Source organism: Hyperoodon ampullatus, assembly GCF_949752795.1.
Source record: "Hyperoodon ampullatus genome assembly, chromosome: 5".
Lineage (NCBI taxonomy): Eukaryota > Metazoa > Chordata > Mammalia > Artiodactyla > Ziphiidae > Hyperoodon > Hyperoodon ampullatus.
In genome coordinates this window covers 42323061-42346074 of record NC_136918.1, presented here as the reverse complement: position 1 = coordinate 42346074, position 23014 = coordinate 42323061, and the positions used below count along the sequence as shown (strand labels likewise).

Below are 23014 nucleotides of genomic sequence, written 5' to 3'. Positions count from 1 at the left end.
ATGTGGATGTCCAGTATTCCCAGCACCATTTGTTGAAAAGACTATCCTTTGCCCATCAAATGGTCTTGGCACCCATGTCAAAAATCAAACCATGTATGCAAGGATGTATTTCTGGGCTCCCAATTCTATTCCATTTGTCTATGTCTGTCTTTATGCCAATGGAACACTGATTATTATAGCTTTGTAATAAATTTTGAAGTTGCTAGTGTGAGAGCTCCAATCTTCTTTTTCAAGATTGTTTTGGTTATTCAGAGTCTCTTGAGATTGCATATGGATTTTTCTATTTTTGCAGAGAAGTTCCATTGGGATTTTGACAGGGATTACGTTAAATCTGTACATTGCTCTGAGTAGTATTAACATTTTTACAATATCAAGTCTTCCAATCCATGAACATGGTATGTCTTTCCATTTAGTTATATCTTCTTTAATTTATCAGCAGCATTTTGTACTTTTCAGTGTATAAGACTTTCACTTCTTTGGTTAAGTTTATTCCTAAGTTTTTTCTTTCTTTTTCATGTTATTATAAATGGAATTGGTACACAGAAGCGCAACTGATTTTTGTGTTGTCTGTGAACTCTTAGAAGGCAGGAACCATGCCTTGTTTATGTTTTGCCGAGTTAATACAAAAGTAATAATGGCATTTATTAATATTTGTCGGTTTATGTATTTTTATTTTTCATTAGCAATAATCTTTGTCTTTTTTTTTTTTTTTTCCTTTTCTCTTTTCTGCTTTAGGGCTCTACTAGCGCAACAACAGCTTCTCCTCCAGTCTCCACCCCTGTCACAGGACATAAGAGAATGGTCATACCAAACCAGCCCCCTCTGACGGCAACGAAAAAGTCTACATTGAAGCCACAGCCTGTACCCCAGGCTGGACCCATCCCCGTGGCTCCAATTGGAACGCTAAAACCCCAGCCTCAGCCCATCCCAGCCTCCTACACTACGGCATCTACCCCTTCAAGGCCTACCTTCAATGTGCAGGTGAAGTCAGCCCAGCCCAGCTCTCATTACATGGCTGCCCCTTCACCAGGACAATTTTATGGCTCAGGGCCAGGGGCGCAGGGCTATAACACTCAACCAGTTCCTATCGTTGGGCAGGGTCCACCTCCTTCTACACGGGGAGGCATGGATTATGCATATATTCCACCACCAGGACTTCAGCCTGAGCCTGGGTATGGGTATGCTCCCAACCAAGGACGCTATTATGAACCCTATTGTGCAGCGGGGCCTGGCTATGGGGGCAAAAATGACTCTGATCCTGCCTATGGTCAACAAGGTCACCCAAATACCTGGAAGCGGGAACAAGGGTATACTCCTTCTGGCACCGGGAACCAGAACCCTGCTGGGATGTATCCAGTTGCTGGTCCCAAGAAGACCTATATCACAGATCCTGTTTCAGCCCCCTGTGCACCACCACTGCAACCAAAGGTAGGGAACTCATTAATACAGTGATGGGAATAAGGGGGTACCTATCTTGGTCTGCCTTCCCCAGAAAGCAGAGCCTAAGACAGAAGTATATGTGCTACTTTTATTTCATTAGAAAGTACAATCTGAAGGAAGTACATGAGCGAAGCAGGAAAATGGGGAGATCCTATTTGGGGATATGGGGGTGTGTTACCAATATGGCTTCCGTTTAGTATCAAGAACAACTAATTTTTCAATCTTGAAGGACCATCTTCCAAAAGACCATATGAACCATAGCAGCTCAGGACAATCTGTTTGGGGAGAGGAAGGGAAAATAATTTATCTTCCAGCTCCTTTCCTGTTGGTCAGAGCTTCCTTCTGTGGGTCATAGACTTCCTCACACTTAGATGTTGCATTTACTTGGTCACTAAATAGATTTGAAGTATCTGATGCCTCAGCAGGGACAGGGAATTCCCACATGTGGAGGTGAGAGGTGCTCAGGGCAACATGAGATGAACTGATGACAGTCTGGGCTCATGTGAAGGCGGTCAGAACCCAAGCAAAGTTGGTACCATACTGACTGCTGGGGAAGAACAAGTGGACAAGGGCGCAGGAGACAGGTGAGGCTAAGGAGATCTAAGGTAATGCAGATATCTTGTCTAGTTTTCTTTGGGAAGGGGCTGTAGTAGAATGGCAGTTGTTTATTACCCCTTGTTTATCTACATTAATGATCCTCCAAGAAGAATATTACTCTCCAACCATTAACCCTATTAGGCAACTTAAAAAAATTCTTTATGACAATTATCTTTTTTGTTGTTTGATTTAATTTCAAGCACGTATGTGTTTTAAGTCAACATGTTCAATTACTTCCTGTGAATAGGTAAGATATAATACTATACACACCTACTCACCTACAACTTGGATTTTTCATGTGTCCTAGAACCAATATGATGATGTTTCCTCCCACCGTGAAAAGAGGAACCAAGGAGAGTTACTTGGAAGGAGATAGATGGAGAAACCAATCTAGTTTCCAGCCATTGTGTTAGAACCGAGCACTCCCTTCCCCATAGTAAGAACTGTAAGAAATCAGAAATTGGAGAGCCCTTTATTATCAAGAAGTTCAATGATAAATTGGGAGGATGTACTGGGTGGAAGTTTGGACTATATGTTTGTTTGTTTTTTAATCCTTTACACAGTTGAGTTTGTCAATTTCCAGGCATATCCATTCACATTTTCAACATTATAACAGAATTTAGTGAGGTACTTACTCTCTGGGTAGGGAGTTTACTAAATCACTATTCTCACATGAAAGCATCTGCTCTGTTAATGATGCAGATGGATTTTAGGTTCCTTAGAGGAAAGAGCCCTTCCCAGCAAGTGGGGCCTGTGGGTAGCTGGAGGCATCCATCAACCTTATGATTGCCCATTACATGAAAGTGGACCAAGCCATGATCATCTTCCAACATAAAGATTTCAAGTGAAAATGTTAAGTGTTTTTGAAACATTACTCTTGGAAGGACTTTCTTTCCAAAAATCTCTTTATGAAAAGAAATGTTATTAAGGTTTTTTTGTTTTGTTTTGTTTTTAAAATAAATATTGCCCAAAATAGCCAAGCTGGACAACCTTGCCCTTTGTTAACATTGCAGTATATTTGCATTCGTCTGTCCTGACCCCAGAGCAACTGGTTCAGAAGAAAATGGGGTTATTCAACTTTACCTCACTTTGGTACAATTGCAACAAATTCCCCTACAGAAGATTAAAAATTTAGGTTGGGACAATGGCCATCAACATTTAAGTTCCAATAGGTATGCAGTTTTGCCCTGTCCAAAGCAGCCTGACTGTGATAGGATGGCTGAGTGATGTTCCTAAGAGCAGGAGATGGGCCCTGAGTTATTTAAGGATCCTATTACCCCACCTGGGGAAACAGACATGAGACAGAGCAAAAGTATGTCTAGGTGGAGAGGATGATCTGGTGAAGTACAAAGCCAACCTTCGAGTTTCCTGATTTCCCATCATGTCACTGGGCCCTCTGGAACCAATCCAGTAGTGTAAACAAAAGGATCAGCACCCGCTGCAAGACCTGGTTCTAAGATGTTAGGTCCAGAAACATCACTAGTATTTGGTCTGTCTTCATCAACTTACTTGGGCTAACAGAATGAACTTTTACTAACCACTCTCCAGAAAGCATGAAACTTGATTTTCCTTCTTATTGGAGTAAAAGAATTATTCAGGATGATCTATTACCTTGTTAAGGATTCTGGACATCAGTGGATGTCATGTCATTTAAAAAAATATGAAATATTTGTTTTTCAACAGTGTCATGTGTTTTAACATTATATTGTGCATTTAAAAAATGAAAATCAAATCATGTACATTTTGCTGTGATTATTAAGGAGAGTGGTTAGAGACTGATATTTAGCCATCTGTCTTTGTTTTGGGAAAGGGGAAAGAGGCTGATGAAGCTACAGATATCTGTCGTCTGTGTGTGTTGTGGGAGCACTGGTGGATGAAGGGGTGGGCTCTTTCTCAGTTGGTCTTTGAGCAGAACACTACTGTATTCAACTGCACCTGTGCACAGAGCACCTTATTGTCTCAAATATTAACTTTGCTTGGCTTAGCGATGTGACTCCTGGCTTGAGAAGTGAGCTCCTAATTCTAATCCCAGTTCCTCCCTTGATATTCTTCTCTGAGCTTGAGGAAAGCCTCTAGACCTCTTTATGTCATGTTCCCAGCCTCAGTAAAGTGGAATGTCATCTTCACTAATTAATTAATGATTGCAAAAGGCTTGGAAATCTCCAAGGGCTGAATAATTGCCAAGTGAGGACTATTCAGCTTTTTCACTGGCTTTCATTTATTTCCAATTTTTTAGGCACTGATGGAAAGCATACCTCGGTGCCTTAAAACAATTACCTTTTGTTACATTGAAAAGTTCTTAGGAGTTTGGCATTTAACCCATTAAGGAAAAAGTTTTCAAAAAATGAAAGAAATAAATCTCCTTTAGATTTGAGATAAGCTGATTTAATTTTTCCACGCCATGGTGTGATATAGAAGAAGAAGTAGAAGAAGGGAAGGAGAAAGTAGGAAATAAAAGGAAAAAAAAAGAAAGGAAGAAAAGAATGAAGAAAGGAAGGAGACCAAATCAGAACCTACAAGCCTTGGGGGATCGTGATTATATTTGTGTTTCCATAATGTGCTGAGCACTGAATTTGCATGCTACAGTAGACCATAATGTGTTTCCTGGACCATGTGAGCTGAATTCCTTGAAAAATATTTTTATAAGCAAGTCTTTATAAGAGAGAAATGTTCTCTTCTCACTGGAAATCCTCTTAAAGACACAGTGGAATCTTTTCTCTTTGCCATTTTATAAAAGCTGATATCTGCTTGTTGTTGTGTTGTTCACAGAACTTTTGTCCTGTGTGTTATCTTCACATTCCCGTGAGGTAGGATGTGTATTTTCTCCAATATTCAGGTAAGGTGAGTCAGCTTGAAAGCCCCAGAGCCAGGACCTAGAGGCAGTCATCACTTTCAGGTCCACAGTGGCAGGTAGCTTTAGCTTCCTCTTCCTTGTCATAAACCTAATCTATGGCAGCCTTGGCTCTGTTGCAGAGACAGGTATTTCCTCTGCAATATGTTAAGAGTGCTGGTGCTGTGCATCTCTGGAAAGCTGTGGAGACCCAACTAGTGGGGGGGTTAAGTTATATTCTAAAACCATCTATTAAAATTTCCTTGGAAAAATCCTTCAGGACAGTGAGAATTTGGAGATCAACCAATCACCTTTCAATAAATCCAACACCAAGTTTATCTTATCCAGAGTCAGAACAGATTACTACTGTTCATTTAGTGTTTGAATCTGGGGATATTTAATGCATCAGAGAGGAGAGTGAAGGTAGTTAACCACCAGGGTCAGTGTTGACGGATCCCCAAGTCCTGGTAATTGTTGAGATTAAGAAAATATTTGAGAATGTTGATATAGTAGCATTTCAGATATTCAAGTAATATCAAAATATTTAAATTTCATTTCATTGTGGTCTTTTCCACAGTGAAATGGAGGTTGTATATATTGGGTGCCCTGCAAGACTTGGTGGCATTTGGGAGAAAACTATCTTTATGGTAAACCCTATGCTAAATATCTCTCAATTCCAGGATCAGAGAAACAAAAAAGAAGTGTTAGTTAGGGTAGGGAGAAGGATAGATGTAGATATAGGCCTCCAGTCAGGTGCTAATAATACCTAGGTCTATATAAAGCTGAGGATGGAAGAGATTGCTTGAGGAGGACAGTGACCGTAATATTAGTAATTCCCCTTTGCACAGGGTTTTTCAGTTTCCACAGTGCTTTGAGGACCTCACAAAAAACATAAGCGATAAGCACAGGTAGAGGATTTTTGTCTCTCTTTTACTGATAGGGGTTCAAAAGCTCAATAATGAGAGTCACTCACCTAAGGTCGTATGTCAAATTCATGGGTGAGCCACGATTCCAAATCAGGTTTTCAGAAGGTTTGTCCTCATGCTTTCCACCTGGTAAACTATGGATGTTGGTTTGGTGTTTGGATGGGGGGAGTGCCACATCAGCATTGGCAGCCACTGGGCGTGGCTCCGCTATGGCCCACATCACAGGCAGACATGTCAGTAGGCTCAGGCAGTTGCGGTGCTGTGTCTTGAGATCAACAGCTGCAGGGTAAGCACCGTTAAATCCCTGCTGGGCACCCAGGCTCAGCACCGTGGGGCTATGTTTCCTCTTTCCCATCACTGTGTACAATTTATTCCAGTGTTTCTACATTCACAGTATCTCAAATCAGTTTTCTTACTGAAACCCCCTTTGCTACTGTCCTGGTTCAGTTGTCCCCGTTTCTCACCTGAGCCATTGAAAATGGCCCTTTATTGGGTGTCCCCACCTCTAGTCACTTCACACCTGTTCATCCTACACATGCTATCAGATTAACCTTTCTACCCCACAGCTCTGCACTCATCACTAATTGCCTTTTCTCAAAAACCTTCAGGAGTCCCCACCCAGTTATGGAATGAATTGAAACCCCAGCCTAGATTTCCAGTTTTATCTCCCCCTTTAAGCATCCCAGCTTCCAGCTGAGAAATTACATTCCTAGTTATTTATCATCTCTGTAGCTTTCATCGTGGAGCTACTTCTTCCTTCCTCGAATGCCTTCCCAGACCTCCCCGCAAATAAATTAAATGTTTGCATATCCAACATGACCCATTAAAACCAAACTAGAGTGTTAATCTCTCTTGTGAAGCCTTCTCTTTCAAAAATTAAGTTGTACATTATTTTACCCTCTCTTAATGTAAATTTTCACACACTTACTGTACTAGAATCATTTATGTACCTGTCCTTCACCAGCCTATGCCCTAGCATATATTAGACTCTGAGATTTAGGGGATAGAGATGGTATCTGAGCACTGTTTCATCCAGAGTAACTAAGACAGTACATAATACATTCTTGTTTAATGAAGGTACTTGAAGAAACTTCCTACGTCCTAGTAAAATAAGGAGTAAGTCCTGCTTTAGAACTTAGCAGATTGTTGATCAAAATGCCAAAACCCAAACCTACACCACCAGGTTAGCTTAGGTGACCTCAGTAACACACGCATTGTCACATGAGCAACTCAGTATCCAAAGTAGCTAGATAATTTCTCATGTTCACAATTGTGCTAATGTTTTACATTCCTTCTGGGATACATGTGGGTATGTGTATGCTGTTATGTACACAGTCTTTTTTACTTTTTGCATTTGCCAAATGTCCATAGAATTTGTTGATTCAGATTCTTTAATTACCTTTTTGAGGTTCAATTTATATACAGTAAAATGTGCCCATTTGAAATGCACAAGGCAGTGAATCTTTGGCAAATTTATGCACGTGGGTAACCACCATCAAAATCAAGATAGAGAACATTTCCACTACCCCACAGAGCTCCCTCAAGCCCTCTTGCAGTCAGCCCCCTTTACCCTCAGCCCCAGGCAAACTTTCTGCTTTCTAACACGGATTATTTTTACCCTTTCTAGAATTCCATATAAATAGAATCATATAGTATACACTCTCGCATCTAGGTTCCTTCTACTCACTATAATTTTTTTGAGCTTCATTTGTGTATGTATCCATTACATGGATATACTACATTTTGTTTATCCATTCACTTGTTTGGGGGCATTTTTTTCCCATTTTTGATTATTAATAAAGCTGCTATGAACATTCATGTACAAGTCTTTATATGAACATAGTTTTCATTTTTCTTGGATAAATACCTAGCAGAGGAATTGCTAGGTTGTGTGGTAAATATTTAACTTCATAAGAGACTGCTGAATTGTTTTCCTAAATGTACCATTTTACAACCTCACCAGCAATATATGAGAGGTCCAGTTGCTCCCTAATCCTGGCAGCACTTGGTATTGTCAACCTTCTTAATTTTAGCTATTTTCATGCTGTACAGATGTATCTGATTGTGGTTTATATTTACATTTTCCTTTTGATTAATAATGGGGAACACTTATTATTCACGCACTTATTAGCCATTTGTATGTCTTCTTTTGTGAAGTGTCATCAAATTTTTGGTTTATTTTTTAAATTGGATTGTTTCTTTTTTTTTTTGGAAGAGTACATTATGTATTCTGAGTAAGAGTCCTTAGATGTATGCATTCCCAGTCGGTGACTTGACTTTTCATTTTCTTAATGTTGTTTTCTAAGAGCAGAAGTATTTACTTTTGATGGAGGTCAATTTATCACTTTCATCTTCTATAGTTTATGCTTTCTGTTTCCTTAGATATTTTTGCCTCCTCATGGTCATAAAGGTTTTATTCTGTGCTTTCTTTTAGATGTTTTACAGGTAAATTCAAGCTTATAATTCACTTCGAGTTAATCTTTGTGTATTATGTGAGATAAGGGTCAAAAGTCATTTACCCCCATTGAGATACACAGTTTTTCCAACATAATTTATTGAAAAGACTCTTTTCTTCCATTGAAATACCTTGACACCTTTGACAAAAATCAATTGACCACAGATGTGTGGGTCCATCTGGACTCTATTCTTTTCCATTTATTTGTATATCTATCCTCAAGCCAGTGCCACACTATCTTGATCTCTGACTTTTATACAAGATTTTGAAATCTGACAATATAAGCTTTCCATCTTTCTTCTCTTTCAAAAGTGCTTTGATTATTCTAAGTCTTTACCATTTCCTTATACATTTTAGCATCAGCTTGTCAATTTCCACAAAACAGCTTGCTGTGATTTCAGTTGAGATTTTGTTGAATCTATAATTTGAAAAGAGCTGATATCGTAACAATATTGAGTCTTCCAACCCATGAACATGGTATATCTCTCATTCTATTTATGCTTTTAATTAATTTCTCTCAACAATGTATTGTAGTTTTACCCATATTTTGTTAAATTATTTCATATTCTGGGTGCTATTATAAATGGTATTTTTTAAAAATTCTTAATTTGCAGTCATTTTGTAGTGTATACAAATACCATTGATTTTTTAATATTGACCTTGCATCTTATGACCTCTTTAACAGTTTTACTAGCTTCTTAAGACTCCTTAGGCTTTTCTACCTGATCATTTCATCTGCAAATAAATTCTTGATTCAACTGTTTATTTCCTTTATGGATAAGAGTCTATCCATCAACTTTCTATGTTTGGAAGATTTACTTCTTGATTGAAGAAGAGACAGTTTCCTACAAATTTGAAGGACGGAAATTGGAAAAAAAAAATAAATTTTTACTCTCCGTTCCTCTAGACTGGCCTGTTGAAACTGTCAGACATAGAAGTTATCTTCAGAATCAGTAGGTTATAATCCCTTAAAATTACAGATGAGAAACTGAGGCCTGAAGAGTTACAGTGACCTGAAGAGTTAGTTATAAAACTCGTAAGTGGCACATTTGAGTAGAAAACTTAACACTTTTTTCTAAATCACAATTTCTCTCTACATTGGTTCAAGACCAATGAGATCAGAAGTATAAAGGACCTTTAAAAGGTATAATAACTATTGTTAAAAGGAGCTGATCTCCTGGCCTTAGACCTCCACACTAATTCTGTAAGGCCTCTTAATAATAGAAAATGGAGGCCATTCTGGTGTTCCTTGTTCAGGCACACAGTTGTTCCAGTGAGATGACTGGTTCTTAGGGTCTTTATGATTTTGACTCAGTCTGTCATCTCTCCTTCCCCTGATTTTATTTTTTAAATTTATTTATTTTATTAGAGTTTTTTTAAAATAAATTTATTTATTTTATTTTATTTATTTTATTGAGGTGAGCAAGGGCTACTCTTTGTTGCAGTGCGCAGGCTTCTCACTGCAGTGGCTTCTCTTGTTGTGCAGTATGGACTCTAGGCACGTGGGCTTCAGTAGTTGTGGCACGCAGGCTCACTACTTGTGGCGCACGGGCTTAGTTGCTCCGTGGCATGTGGGATCTTCCCAGACCAGGGCTCAAACCCATGTCCCCTGCATTGGCAGACAGATTCTTAACCACTGTGCCACCAGGGAAGCCCCTTCCCCTGATTTTAAAAGTTACCATGAGGATGGATGTCCTAGTACACTAAGACATGTCTGTGAATATTATTTATTCATCTTACTTGTATAATGTTTTTCATAGATTTAGATGTTTGAAAGTATCCCAGGTCCCTAATCTCTTTGGCAAATTAAATAGTTTTAACAAACGACTCTAGCAATATGTAATTTTTTTGTGTTTAAGAGCAAGAGAATGCACTTCATTTTGCAAGTGGACCCAGTGATATGTCCCTCTAGAAATCTCCTTTCCTTCTTGGCCAGCTGCAAACAACCACGCTGTCCTATTTCAGAGGAGAAACTATAGTTGTTCTCCTCCCCAGCAAACAAAGACACTCAACCACTATCAATGTATAATAATTAGTGGTGAATATAAAACCTTTGACAGATGTTACACACAGAATATTGGGAAGTATCCCAGAGTGAAAGTCAAATAGTTGACTTTCCAAAATTGCCATTGTCCCAGAAATATTTACTTGTTATGTTAGGTCTTTGAGTTTCTGGAATATGGAAAACCCAACTTTTGGATATACTCTTAGCAAATGATACAGTGTTTGCTCTATTTCATCCTTAGAATTCAGTGACTATTCTTCAGAAAAATACAATATGGTTTATTTCAGAAGTTTACTTAACTATAACATCTTAGTTTATGTAACAATAACATGTAGCATTTTTGTAACCCCTTACAAAATTTACCAAATACTTTCATATGTGGGGAAAACTCTGTAATATGTCCAGGGGCAGCTTGCCTAGTATCATACCAATACCCAGTGTCAGAGGAAGGATAAGCTCTTAGGTCTTCTGACTGCCAACCCAATATGTTCTTTCCACTCTGTGACACTTGCCTTCATTTGTAGCTGTCTGTATTTACATGTGTTAGTTCACTGTACAGTTATCCAAACATCAAATATTCATTGGGCCAAACACTTTAGGGGTTAAAAGCTTAGAGTTGTATTTCTGGGACGTAACACACTTAACAGTTGAAACCCAAGGTTCAGTCAACATTATATCAAGAGTCCAGGAGTTGAAGCTATATACTAAATATAAGTTCCAGATAACAGGCCCCCTTTTATTCTGTCTTTATAAGTACTTGGTATATTTGTTGCTCAAACATAGACACCTTGTTTATTTTTTATGTACCTTTAGGTATTGTTGTGAAAAGGGATAAGAGAGTAGCGGTGTGCTTTGTATTCTTTATAGATCTGTTAGCTAAGTGTATTTTTCACTGTGCATACTTGCAATCTTTAACATGAATTTAGATAGACTTACTATAAAGATGATACATATAATCTTTACCAGATGAAACCCCACTTTTTTAATAGCCCGTAATTTTATTTTTTTAAATTTATTTTTATTTTTTTTTTTGCGGTACGCGGGCCTCTCACTGTTGTGGCCTCTCCCGTTGCGGAGCACAGGCTCTGGACGCGCAGGCTCAGTGGCCATGGCTCATGGGCCCAGCCACTCCGCAGCATGTGGGATCCTCCCGGACCAGGACACAAACCTGTGTCCCCTGCATCAGCAGGCGGACTCTCAACCACTGCGCCACCAGGGAAGCCAGAAACCTCATTTTTAATCCTGCTTTTCATCCCATCCAAAGGATGCAGAGTATTAAGCAGGCTCTCTATGAGACAGCTGAGGCTGATAATCACTGCAGGGGTGGGGAAATTGCTAGTGCCCAGCAGAGAACCAGAGAAGAGTTAAGCAAGGCAGGTGGGGAACATGGACCAAGGCCCTGCCAACCGCAATCCATGGGCCAATCTCACCTGCCCCCTGGTTTGGTAAATAATGTGTTATTTGAAATTCAGCCATGCTCACTTGCTTAAATATTATCTGTGGCTGCTTTCACACTACAACAGTAAAATTGAGAAGGTGCATCAGAAGCTGTATGATCTTCCAAGCCCAAAACATTTACTGTATGTCCCTTCACAGAAGAAGTTTATCAACCCCTTACTGAAAATATGGAAATGACTTTGCAAAATTTAGGTTCTCATTAAAATTGCTTGAATATTTTTCAGCTATATTTTTCTTAGCCAGTATATACTACATCTTGAGCCGGAGGTTATTGGTGGGAATCTGGGGGCAGGGAAGAATTAAATATCAAAACTCCAAATTAACCTGCTACTTACAGAATAGATTCTGCATCCCTCCTGTTTTCCCAGCCTGGTCAACTACTCTTTAGCCTTCAAGAGCTATCTCTAATATTAAGTGCTTGGAGAAGCTTGACCATTCACCCAGTCCCCACATATTATTAGTTTGTCTTTCTTCTGAATTCTTCTCACAGCACTTCTTAAAATTCCTTTACTATAGCATGCGTCTTATTGGATATTTTAAATAGGTAATAACTTTATTGAGGTATAATTCATACACAATAGAATTTACTCATTTTAAATGTACAATTCAATCGTTATTATTGTTATTATTATTTTAGTGTATTCATGGAGTTGTGCAACCATCATCAGTTTTCTCATCCCAGGAAAAAGCTCCTTACCCATTAACAGTCACTTGTTTCCCTCAAACCTTCCAGCCCTTGGTAACCACTAATCTACTTTCTGTATCTGTGGGTTTTCCAAATCTGGACATTGGAATTACACAATATATGGTCTTTTACTGGATTCTTACCATAATATTTACAAGTTTCAACTGTGTTGTAGCTCATATGAGTACTTCATTCTTTTTTATTGCTGAATAATATTCCAGTGTGTGGACATTCTACACTATATTTATTTTTTCATCAGTTGATAGGTGCTTGAGTTTTTTCCACTTTGGCTATTATGAATGATGTTATCAATATTTGAGTACAAGCTTTTGTATGGACGTTGCTTTCAGTTCTCTTGGGTATATACCTAGCAGTGAACTTGCTGGGTTATGTGGTAACTTTTTGTTTAACCTTTTGAAGAACTGTTGGACCGCTTTCCAAAGGAGCTATACCATCTTACATTTCCACCAGCAGTGTATGAGCATTTCAGTTCCTCCACATCCCCACATCCCATTTGATTTTAATCATGTTACGTGTCTGCCTCCCCAGGTAGACATCTATGTTCTTCAAGGGTGTGAATCATGTCTAATTCAGTTGTGTTTCTTGTACACCTAACATAGTATCTTGCATATGTCAGGCACTCATGAATGAAAGAATCAATCAAAGTGAAATGATGGACATGGACCCACATACAGTTCTTATTACCGAGGGTTCTTTGTGTTTTTTTTAATAGCTGTGCTTTTATAGGTGTTTATTTATTTATTTTTATTCTAGCTGTGTTCCTGGTCTCTTCTGGTCTTTAGCTCCTAGCTTGTATTACCAGTAGATTAATCTTCTTTCAGATGGCGTCTATTTTAGTCCTTGTTAATTTCCCAGCCTACATCATTGTAGTTTTTCCCTCCTTTGTTGTGGTCAGTTTAAATTGCTCTTGTCTCTGTCCCATACGCCTCATGTTATGTGTAAACCTAAAGAAGCTTTTTTCATCACTGAGGGAAATAGGACCTTCTGATCTCACCTTCTCCCACATGGCATTGTTGCTCTCTTCAGAAGTGATTCTGCTCTTCCAGGAGCTCAGGCCTGAAACCTGAAGTCATGCTTGATTCCTCTTTTCTCTCACACAGCAAAACGCGTTCATCTCCACCTTTAAAGTGTGTCTAAAACCCCACCATGTCTCAGCGCCTCCACTGCCTGCACCTGTCCAAGCCCCAGCACATCTTGCCTGGGTCATTTAACCCCCTCCTATTGCTCTGCTCTACTCACCTTTGTTCCACTTTGCCCTGTTCTCAACCCAGAGTGATCCTGTTTGTCACATTCGTTCACTGTCCTGCTCAAAACTCTCCAACAGCTTCCCATCTCAGCCAAGGAAAAAAAAAAGAAAAAGCCGGAACTGTGCTTACAAGGCCCCACTGTTTCCACCCATTAACAGGCTGACTTCATCTAGCTCTGCCCCCCCTTCCCTCTGCTCCAGCCACACTCCTGTTTCAGGGCCTTTGTTTTGCTGAGCCCTTTTCCCCTGGTATCCACGTGGCCTATTCTCTCACCTCCTGTGGGACCTCACTCAAAGGTTACTTTGCTGGAGAAGTCTTCCCTGACCACCCTAAACTCCCTCCACTGCCCCAAAAGTGTCCCTATCTACCTTCATTTTATTCCCCTGTAATGTTTTTTGTTTTTTTCTTTTTTTTTTTTTTTGTTACATTATGATTTCACTGCACATTCCTGCTCTTAGAGAACAGAGACCACATATTTTTATCATTTGTACCAGGCACATAGATAAGTGCTTAAAAACATAACAATTTTAAAAGCTAGTGCAGGCCATGCAGTCCTTATATAGTGACTGTTTGCTCTGAGCTATCTGGAGCCTCCACAGTGTGCTTGGTCTGATTTCTTTATTTTTTCTTATTAGTCATCCATTTTATACACATCAGTGTATACATGTCAATCCCGATCTCCCAATTTCCCCTGTAATGTTTATTTCCATCTAACATACTGTGTATCTTAATCATTTGTTTTTTTGTGTCTCTCCCTCTAGAATGTATCCCGAGAGCAGAGTTTTGTTTGTTTGTTTTTCTGTTTAGTTAACTGCTATATAGAGAACACCGTCTGACAAGTAGCAAGTCCTCAGAAAAAAATGAATGAACAAATGCTGGGCACAGGATCATTCCCTCCGTTATTTTTTTATCCAGATAAGTCTGCAGTGATGTGACAGTGACTTTCATTATGTGAAAAGGGTGCAAAGCCCTGAGGTCTTCCAATATATGCCACCCATTTATGTATGATTTCCCCAAACTGCGTGTTCCCCATCCCACCCGCCTTCTACTACCTGAGCTCCCCAGCCCTCCCTTTGACACCATGGTAATGTTGACGTGGTAGATAGACCCTGGTATTTGACATCAAATCTGAGGTTGGAGTCCAAACTACAAAGAAAGTCCTGTGTGATGACAGATGGGCAAGTACTCTTTGATTATAAAATACCGCAGCTATTTGAAAGGTTATTATTATAATTTGAAGGACTTAGGATAAAGGAGGGGAACCAAAAATCTTAAGTGATAGATGGGGCTTTTAAATATTTTAAAGCTATATCAGGTACTGTGCTAAGCACTTTCTGTGGATTAGCTCATGCAACCTTCTCAGTAACATTTTCACGTAGACAGTGTTATTATTTTCACTTTGCAGATAAAAACTGAGTCTTGGAGAGATTAAGTAGTTTACTGAATCCAGAAACTCTTTCTTTTATAAATTTTCATGAATATAAACAAAGTTAAGAGTTAAAGCAAATTAGGTCAATTTTTTTGGAAGCCAACACATGGCTTATTTGTACATTCATTAAAAAATTATTCAATGTCTACTTTTGGTGCTGGGTTAGAGTCAGAAAGAGGGTAATATTTCATTCCTCTTCAAGGTTATATTCTAGTAGTGTTTTCAGAAGAGAGGCAGTAGACATAATTTTAGGCAGTGATACTTTCTGTGGATAAAATAAAAGATTTTAATAATGAGATAGAGAGTGGCTGGTTTAGATAGCCAACTCAGGAAAGTCGTTGAAGAAATGACCTTTGAGCCAAAACCTGAATAATGCACAGGGGCCAGCTGTTCTAAGATCTGGGTGAAGAATATTACAAGCAGAGGACAGCAAGGATGAGTCCTCTCAGCTTGGCATTTACAGGAATAGAAAGAAAGCCAGGGAGGCTAGAACTTAGTTGTTGGAAGAGAATGAATAAAATGAGGTGATAAAGGTGAGCAGGGTCCAGATCTTACGGACTGTAGTAAGGAGTTTGTCCTTATTCTAAATGAGATGGAAATCCACTGGAGCGTTTTAGCAAGGGACTGATAGGGCCTGGTTTTGTTTTAAGATAATCCCAGCCACTGTGTAAGATCAAAGTGATTGTAGGAAGATTTGTTAGGTTCTGATGCTTCTGTGGTTTCCCTTAAAACTATTGAAAAGATGGGCTTATGAACTTTCTTATTTGCAAATAGAAAAGCTTTTATATTAAGAAACTGCAAAGGTATGGGCCACTTTATGAGTACAGAGTTTATATCTGCAGACTCCTATAGTTCTGTACTTAAACAGACTCACAGTCTCTGGCTCTAGGGACAGTGGAGGAGGGTGGTTGTTGAATGAGAAGTGGAAATAGCAAATACACACCACTTGTTCTCTCACAAGTGGCAGGGCAAGTTTTCCCAAGATAGGTAGTAATGGAAGCCATGATGGTTCAAGACGTTTAGGAGATGAACTAGAGTTGACTGTTTTTCAAAATCTTCTGTTTTTAATTACTTCACCAAAAAAGATATAGTATGACACTACTATATATATATTTTTTAAATGACACTTGAGCAGTTAAAAACTGAATACTCAGTTAAAGACAGCATGGACATGGGTGAGGGATGAGAGTTTTATCTACTTCTATTTCTATGACAGGCTCACTAGGATAACAGGGACCTTCTTCCTCATCCAGTCTCCACCCCTGGTGGCAGTATAACCAATAAAAGGCAGATGATGATGACACTGCGTTCTTCGAGACTTTCTGTTCACACCACATGTCATTCACCTTGACATGTGCTTCTCATCAGCTTGATATTTTGTCTCACCCTCCTCTTTCAAGTTATCTTTTCAGGTTATCCCTTTGCCTTGAAACGACTACTACCGCAATACTTTGCAGTCTTTATAACGATTCTTTGTATAAATGGCCCAAAGTGTTTATCAATAGGGGACCGCTTTCCCAGCACCTGCAATTTGGGGATATCTTAAGGTCTTTCTGTGCAGCTCAAGAGCTGCTTAAAAAGTACCAATGTTAGTATATTGCTGCATAGAACTATTTTTCTTAAATTTTTACTTTCAACAAATAACATACCATTTTTCTAGATGCCAAAAGATAAGCAAAAAATCAACTAAAATTTAGTTCATCCTCAAAGAGCTTGAGATATGTATTATTGGTGACACCGGTCTCTGACCATTCTTACCTTCTTATTGATCAGTGTGAAGTACAAAAAAAAAAAAAAATAGAGCCAGCATTCCCACTTGCTTAGAGAACAGAGCATTTCCCCCCCGCGATCAGTTACTTATGGACAAATAGTTCACACAAGACAGGTATTGTAAATGCTAAAAGAAAGGGCCTGAGAGAGTTCTAGTGACCTTCAGAAGAGGTAGTGATCTTCAGTTTTGCAAGGGTTCATGTAGGATGTGACCTCTATTAGTTTTGAATCTGTGGGATTCAAAAGGAGGGGTGGGAATAATAGCCAAGATTAGATTGTTTTATTATCCAGAGCCTCTAATGGCTGAGAAATCAAAAGATCTTCCTTAACTTAGATTTATTTCAATATTAATTGACTGCCATTCTGATTCTCCATTTTTCATGCCATTTACCTTCTAAAAATAAGATCAATGTAAAGGCTGGCTCACCACTTATATCTTTACATGTTATAGCTGCAAGACAAGCTTGCGCTGTATAGATAGCACAGGGAACAATACTCAATATCTTCTAATAACCTATCATGGAAGAGAATGTAAAAGTAAACATATATTTTATATATATGTATCAATATAACTAAATCACTTGGTTGTACACCTAAAACTAACACAATGTTGTAAATCAACTATATTTCAATAAAATTTTTTTAGAAATTAAAATGAACAACAACAACAACAAAATACAAGCATGCCTAGTGAAGACCATAACATAGTCTTTTGTTACTTACCAAAGTTAGTGGGTAAGTAATACCTAATAAATGATGAATATTAACAATAGTGATTTTTAACTACTGGGAACTCATGTCCCCTCAGCAAGCACATTCTAATCACTTGAGAAACTTTATGCTTGAAAATCTAGTGTGGCAAAATGTGTGTGTGTTCTGAAGTTTTCAAACCTGCTTTCAAATATGAATGCTAGATGTCACCCAAGGCGAGTTATTATTTCTATTTGCAATGCCTTCGTGTGCGTTGGCTCGTTTAGTCCTGGAAGAAAGTATAAAGGAAAGTACTATTAATATCCTGAATTTTTACTAAGAGGGAAACCAAGATAGAGAGGGATTAGGCTACTCGCCCAAGGCCACATGACAAGCTCTTAGCCATGCATGACGCTACACAAATTCTCTATAAAAGGATGTTAACAAAAATCCTCCCCGATGTGCAGCAACCCAGCTGTAAACCTTAAATCACGTTCTTTTCTGATCATGAGTAGGACCCATATGCTAAGCTGCTGAGGATCCCTCTTCTTAGCATGAGTCTATTGAGAGGTTATCTGCCAGGAAAGCTTTCCTAATTATTTTTCTGATAGATGATATAAGTTCATTTCTTCATTCCTCATCTACTGGTCTCTCCTGCCCGGTACTCATGAAGCATCAGCGTGAGGGGTGTGATGGGTGGGCTATGGAATGGAGCTAAATGGAATGTCGTAGGCAAGAATCTAGCCAGTAGCCTTGAATCTCCGAGAGGAAAGTACTACTGAGCTCTGAGAGCTGCAGGACAAGTTGCATGAAGATGCATGAAGATATGAAGGCCTCCTCAGAGCCAATGTGTGGCATCAGCATAGTGTCTCCAAGTGAGAAAACAAAACCAACAATGCCCAGTTTTTCAAGTGGGATGTAATTCCCCCCAAACATGTGAACTGCTTGCAAAATGCCAGGAGTAACATTGTTTTGTACATTGGCATGAATAATTGACATTGTCTTTGAAGAGCTGCTCAGAAAACGGTAAGGGGAAAGAAAAAGTTAAAATAAGCTGTAAAACCCAACCCACTTATATCCAAAGTGCAAAGCCAGACAAATTGAATGTTCCATTGACTCGTGACATTTGCCATTGATTCAAAATGAGCCGGTCCTGAGAGAGGATTAAATCAATCAATAAATATCCCAAACTGTCATTCTTAGAACCTTTGCGTAGAGCATTGAGTTGCATTCCTACAGGAGAAATGCCAAATGTGTGAGCCTAGTCCAGGTTTGTTTGGAAAGCTGTACTGAATGAACCGTGGAAGTGTGAACGTGGTCACGTGCAAAGCCCAGGACTGTTCAGCCTTCTGTGGCAGTTCTACGAGTTCTGGTACCAGGCTATTAATAGGGGGAGCACAAGTGGGCTGTTGCTGCTTGCTTTCTTTTTTTTTTTTTAACTGCATGGATCATGTTTACAAAGGACCCTTTCCTTTAGCAAGAGGTGTTCAGGTGAGGAAGTCATTGGTTTCCATTTTATATCCTCTGGTTCCATGCTTATTCCATGCTAAATGTCCCTGTTAAAAACAGGAGTCTAGTTTTCTACTTTGAGTGTTAACCAATTACAAAGTAAAAAAAAAAAAAAAAAGTCCTAGAAATGAAAACAAGCTTTCCCAGTAATCTTATGGAACATAATAATTACCACAAAAATGTTCTCAGTAATGGGAAGTTCACAGATTTTTAGGCTGTCAGAGATGAAATGTGTCCCTTTGCTTTCCTAAGAAGCCATCTTGCCCATTTACAAGAAATTAAGACCCAGAGAATGACTGTCCAGGGTCTCACAGGCAGGACTTTAAAACAATTTTTAAACCTCTAGATTTGGGAGATTAAGAACAATCCTATGTCTACATTGATAGGTGATTTACCATTGCCTTTGATAAAATAACAGTGAACTTTTTAATGTAATACATTTTCATATCCATTGTCTCATTTGTTTGTGAAAACAAAACAAAACAAAACTTGTTGAGATGGACAAAGAGTGGGCAGTTATCTTCTTTTACAGATGATGACACGATTTTAGAGAATCCAAGTCTCTTCCCCAATTTTGCACACTGTATAAATCATACAATCCTTGTCCCTTGTCTATAAAATCCATAGCATGCAACATAGAACTAAAATAAATTGCAATCCCCAGCTTTTCTGTTTACAGAATGCCCTCTGCAGTTGCTTAAAATCTAGATTGAAAAATAGGAAATTCATTAAACAGGACAGTCAATAAGAGGCTGGGGCTGATATCTAGTGATATCTAGGTGTTCTTCAGTGCTCCATCTGGGAAGGCTCTACAGTTGATGTCTCTGTAGATGCCAAGGTTACACAAATCTCAGAAGCCAAATAAACCTTTTGATTAAATGATTGAATCCTAATTGGTAGTTACTACAATATAAGTGACTGTTCAAGATAGAAAGTTTTTGTAAAGAAGTATGTATAAAAAGTAAGAATTTCTGACAAAACAGCCTTGGCTTTCGCTACTATAGTTAATACACCCAGCAGTTAATAGTGAGATTGTGTGTGTGTGTGTGTGTGTGTGTGTGTGTGTGTAGATATATTCAGATTCTGTGGGACCTAAAGCTTTGAAGCTTATCACTTTGGGGAGACTTCTTTTAAAAATACAAAATGATGACCAGAAAATTATTGCAGTAGTTTGCTAGGGCTGCCATAACAAAGTACTACAGACTGGATGACTTAATCAGCAGAAATTTATTTTCTCACGTTTCTGGAGGCTGGAATTCTGAGATCGCGGTGTTGGCAGGGTTGGCTTCTTCTGAGGCCTCTCTCCTTGGCTTATTTATCGATGGGCATCTTCTCCTTGTGTCCTCAGTTGCTCTTTCCTCTTTGTGCATCTGTGTCCTGAGCTCCTCTGCTTAGAGGGACATCAGTCATGTTGGATTAGGCCCAACCTGACAATCCCATTTTAACGTAAGTGTCTCTTTGAAGATCCTATCTCCAAATACAGTCACATTCTACGGTACTAGGGTACTTCAACATATGAATTTGGGGGGACATAATTCACCCCAAAACAATTATGTAAGAAAATGAATACTTATTTCAAGTGAGAAAAGCGAACGAAACATATTCTAAATTGTTTTTAAAAATCTGGGAAATATGACAAAAGCCACAAAATCCAGAAAAATATCATTTTAATTAATTAATTAAATGCCCAAAATTCTTACATTTTGTGGCTACATGCTCTCTGGTCACCTCTCCATGCAGCCCAACTTTGTAATTTTTTTCCATAAGGAGAATAGAAAGATAATTTCACTCTTTCTTCTTAAATGGTTAATAGAAATTTATTATTATTATTATTATTACTATTAAAAGTTTGGAAAATTTCCTTTAATCTGTACAACTGTTGTTGGTAATGTCCTAAAACTTAAGATGATTGTCAAATTTGGGGAATCTTCTATCAAGTTTCTTTTATTTGAAAGCTGTTACAAAACTATGTATACTGTTGCTGTAAGTTCATACACTGATACATTCTATTTTGTGAAATCCACATCAAAAAAGAAAATCAAGTCAGTGGTACATTTATAATTGCTTCTAGTACATCACTGAGTACAGTCCTAATAAGGGAAAGCATCTGTTTTTGCATCACTGAGTACTGAATAGTCCTCTCTGTGTGTATACTTTTACACATCTGACAATTGGTAGAACTTTCTGCTGACCTAGCTTCTGGCTCCATACATTTCACACCCTGTTTCTCTCTTCTACCAGCATAATCCACATGCTGGGTGTTGCAGGACACATTCTTGTCACAGGATTTTTGGCTCCATACCCCTGAGTCCCAGAGCTAGGGGAGTAGTGGACCCAGGGGCATTGAAAGTATGCCAGGAAGTCATTCCTACACAATGGTAATTGGCCATGCCTTATGCACACACTGTAGTGACAGCAAACCGTACATAAATGTATCCGACGATGCTCAACTAAATGTATCCTCAACTCATCTTCCCCTAAACAAACCCCCAAATTCCTGACACCATTCCAACACTGTCCCACATGAGTATGTAACAGAGGACAGTCAGAGTGGAAAGAGGCAGCAAGGAACACATTGCTTGGACCCTCCGAAGGTCTTAGAAGGGGCCGAAGGAAGTGACGGGCCCTGAAGCTTCATTTCTTGTCAATCCATGTTTGTTTAAAAGTATCTCTTCTACTCTGGGTATTTGCTTGGGAAGACTTATTCCTTCCCTTCCTGCCTCCTTCCCTCCTTCCATATTTCTCTTTCTTAAATATTCATTCTGTGCATACCATATTCCAGACCCCGTGTTAGGAGGGATAAAACACATATGATGATGCCTACAGCACAGGATAAAGTGATGGGTAGCCAAAGCTGTTAAAAATCTACTGGTATCAGATGATTTAGGGTCACATTCAGCTTGAGCGATCAGGGAAGTCTTTATGAGGAAGCAGCATTTGATCTAGCCTAAAGAATGGCTAGGATTGGGACTGGTGATACTGGGAAGACAAAAGAGCCTTCCAGACCGCCGATGCTGCATATGGCTGCACCTCTACAGGACCTTTTTCTGTATCTGTAACATTTAAAGGTTTATTTGGTAACATGGTCAAAACAAATGGACTTAGGGGAAATCCCTGATGTGTTGGCCATCTTTGTGCTTTTGAGAAATGTCTACCAGAGTTTGGTGCCTCTTTTAAGGCTCAAGGTTCAGAACATCTGATCACATCTTTATTGTGGGATCCCTTAAGTCATTTATGTGACAGCATCTGAAGGAATTAAGCTAATAGCTTTGTCTACTTCACCAGAGATAGATTTCAGACAACCCTTTCACTCAGACCCCATGTTTCAGTACTACCACCCATGGACAGGTAGAATCTATTCTTCAATGATATTTAGTAGCAATGTTGATGCTCCATTTTTGACTTGCTGTTTTTTTCTCTCACTAGTCCTCAACTCTCTCCCAAATTTAGTATTTGCTTGTGTTTCCTTTTTTTTTCGCCACTCCCATTTGCTCCTTTGTTTCAGTTATTCCAGCGACTCTTCTGTCTCCCATAGAAGACAGTCTAGGCACAGCCTTCTTTCTGAGCTTTCCGTTGCCCAGAGGGAGAAGAATCTAGAAAAATTTCTTTCACAGGAGATCTGAGGCAAGTGATTGGCCCAGCATCACCCAGTGTGACGTGATGATGGAACCAATAGGGATATTTGCATGTTCAATCGTCTTTGCATCATTCTGCCAAGTCATAGATCTGTTGGTTATTTTAATCTTCACGAAAGAGACATTTTGCTGTCAACATACTAGACTGTGAGTCCCTTGAGAGTAAGGAACTCTGTAGTAAAGGGCACCTTGGTAACTGGTAGTGCATAGGCACCAACCAGTCTCAACAGAACCCAGCCGGGTTGCCTCCCACTTCACTGTGGAAACACAGTTCTTTGTACAGAGCACATGTTCAGTAAATGTTACATTGATTTTTG

The 23014-nt window shown here is 39.0% G+C and overlaps 1 protein-coding gene across 2 annotated transcripts in view; it reads left to right on the top strand.

Annotated features, from left to right (window-relative positions):
• The window catches only part of LPP (LIM domain containing preferred translocation partner in lipoma), a gene marked incomplete at its 5' end in the record, with an annotated part of 466507 nt that overhangs the window by 203702 nt on the left and 239791 nt on the right, over positions 1-23014 (top strand). Inside the window, one exon of one of the 2 annotated variants that reach the window (XM_079704195.1) lies at positions 736-981. In XM_079704195.1, coding sequence (XP_079560321.1) covers positions 736-981 — 246 coding nt within the window. Of the gene's footprint in view, positions 1-735; positions 1429-23014 lie in introns of both variants that reach the window. The other variant, XM_079704194.1, reaches the window with a different exon arrangement.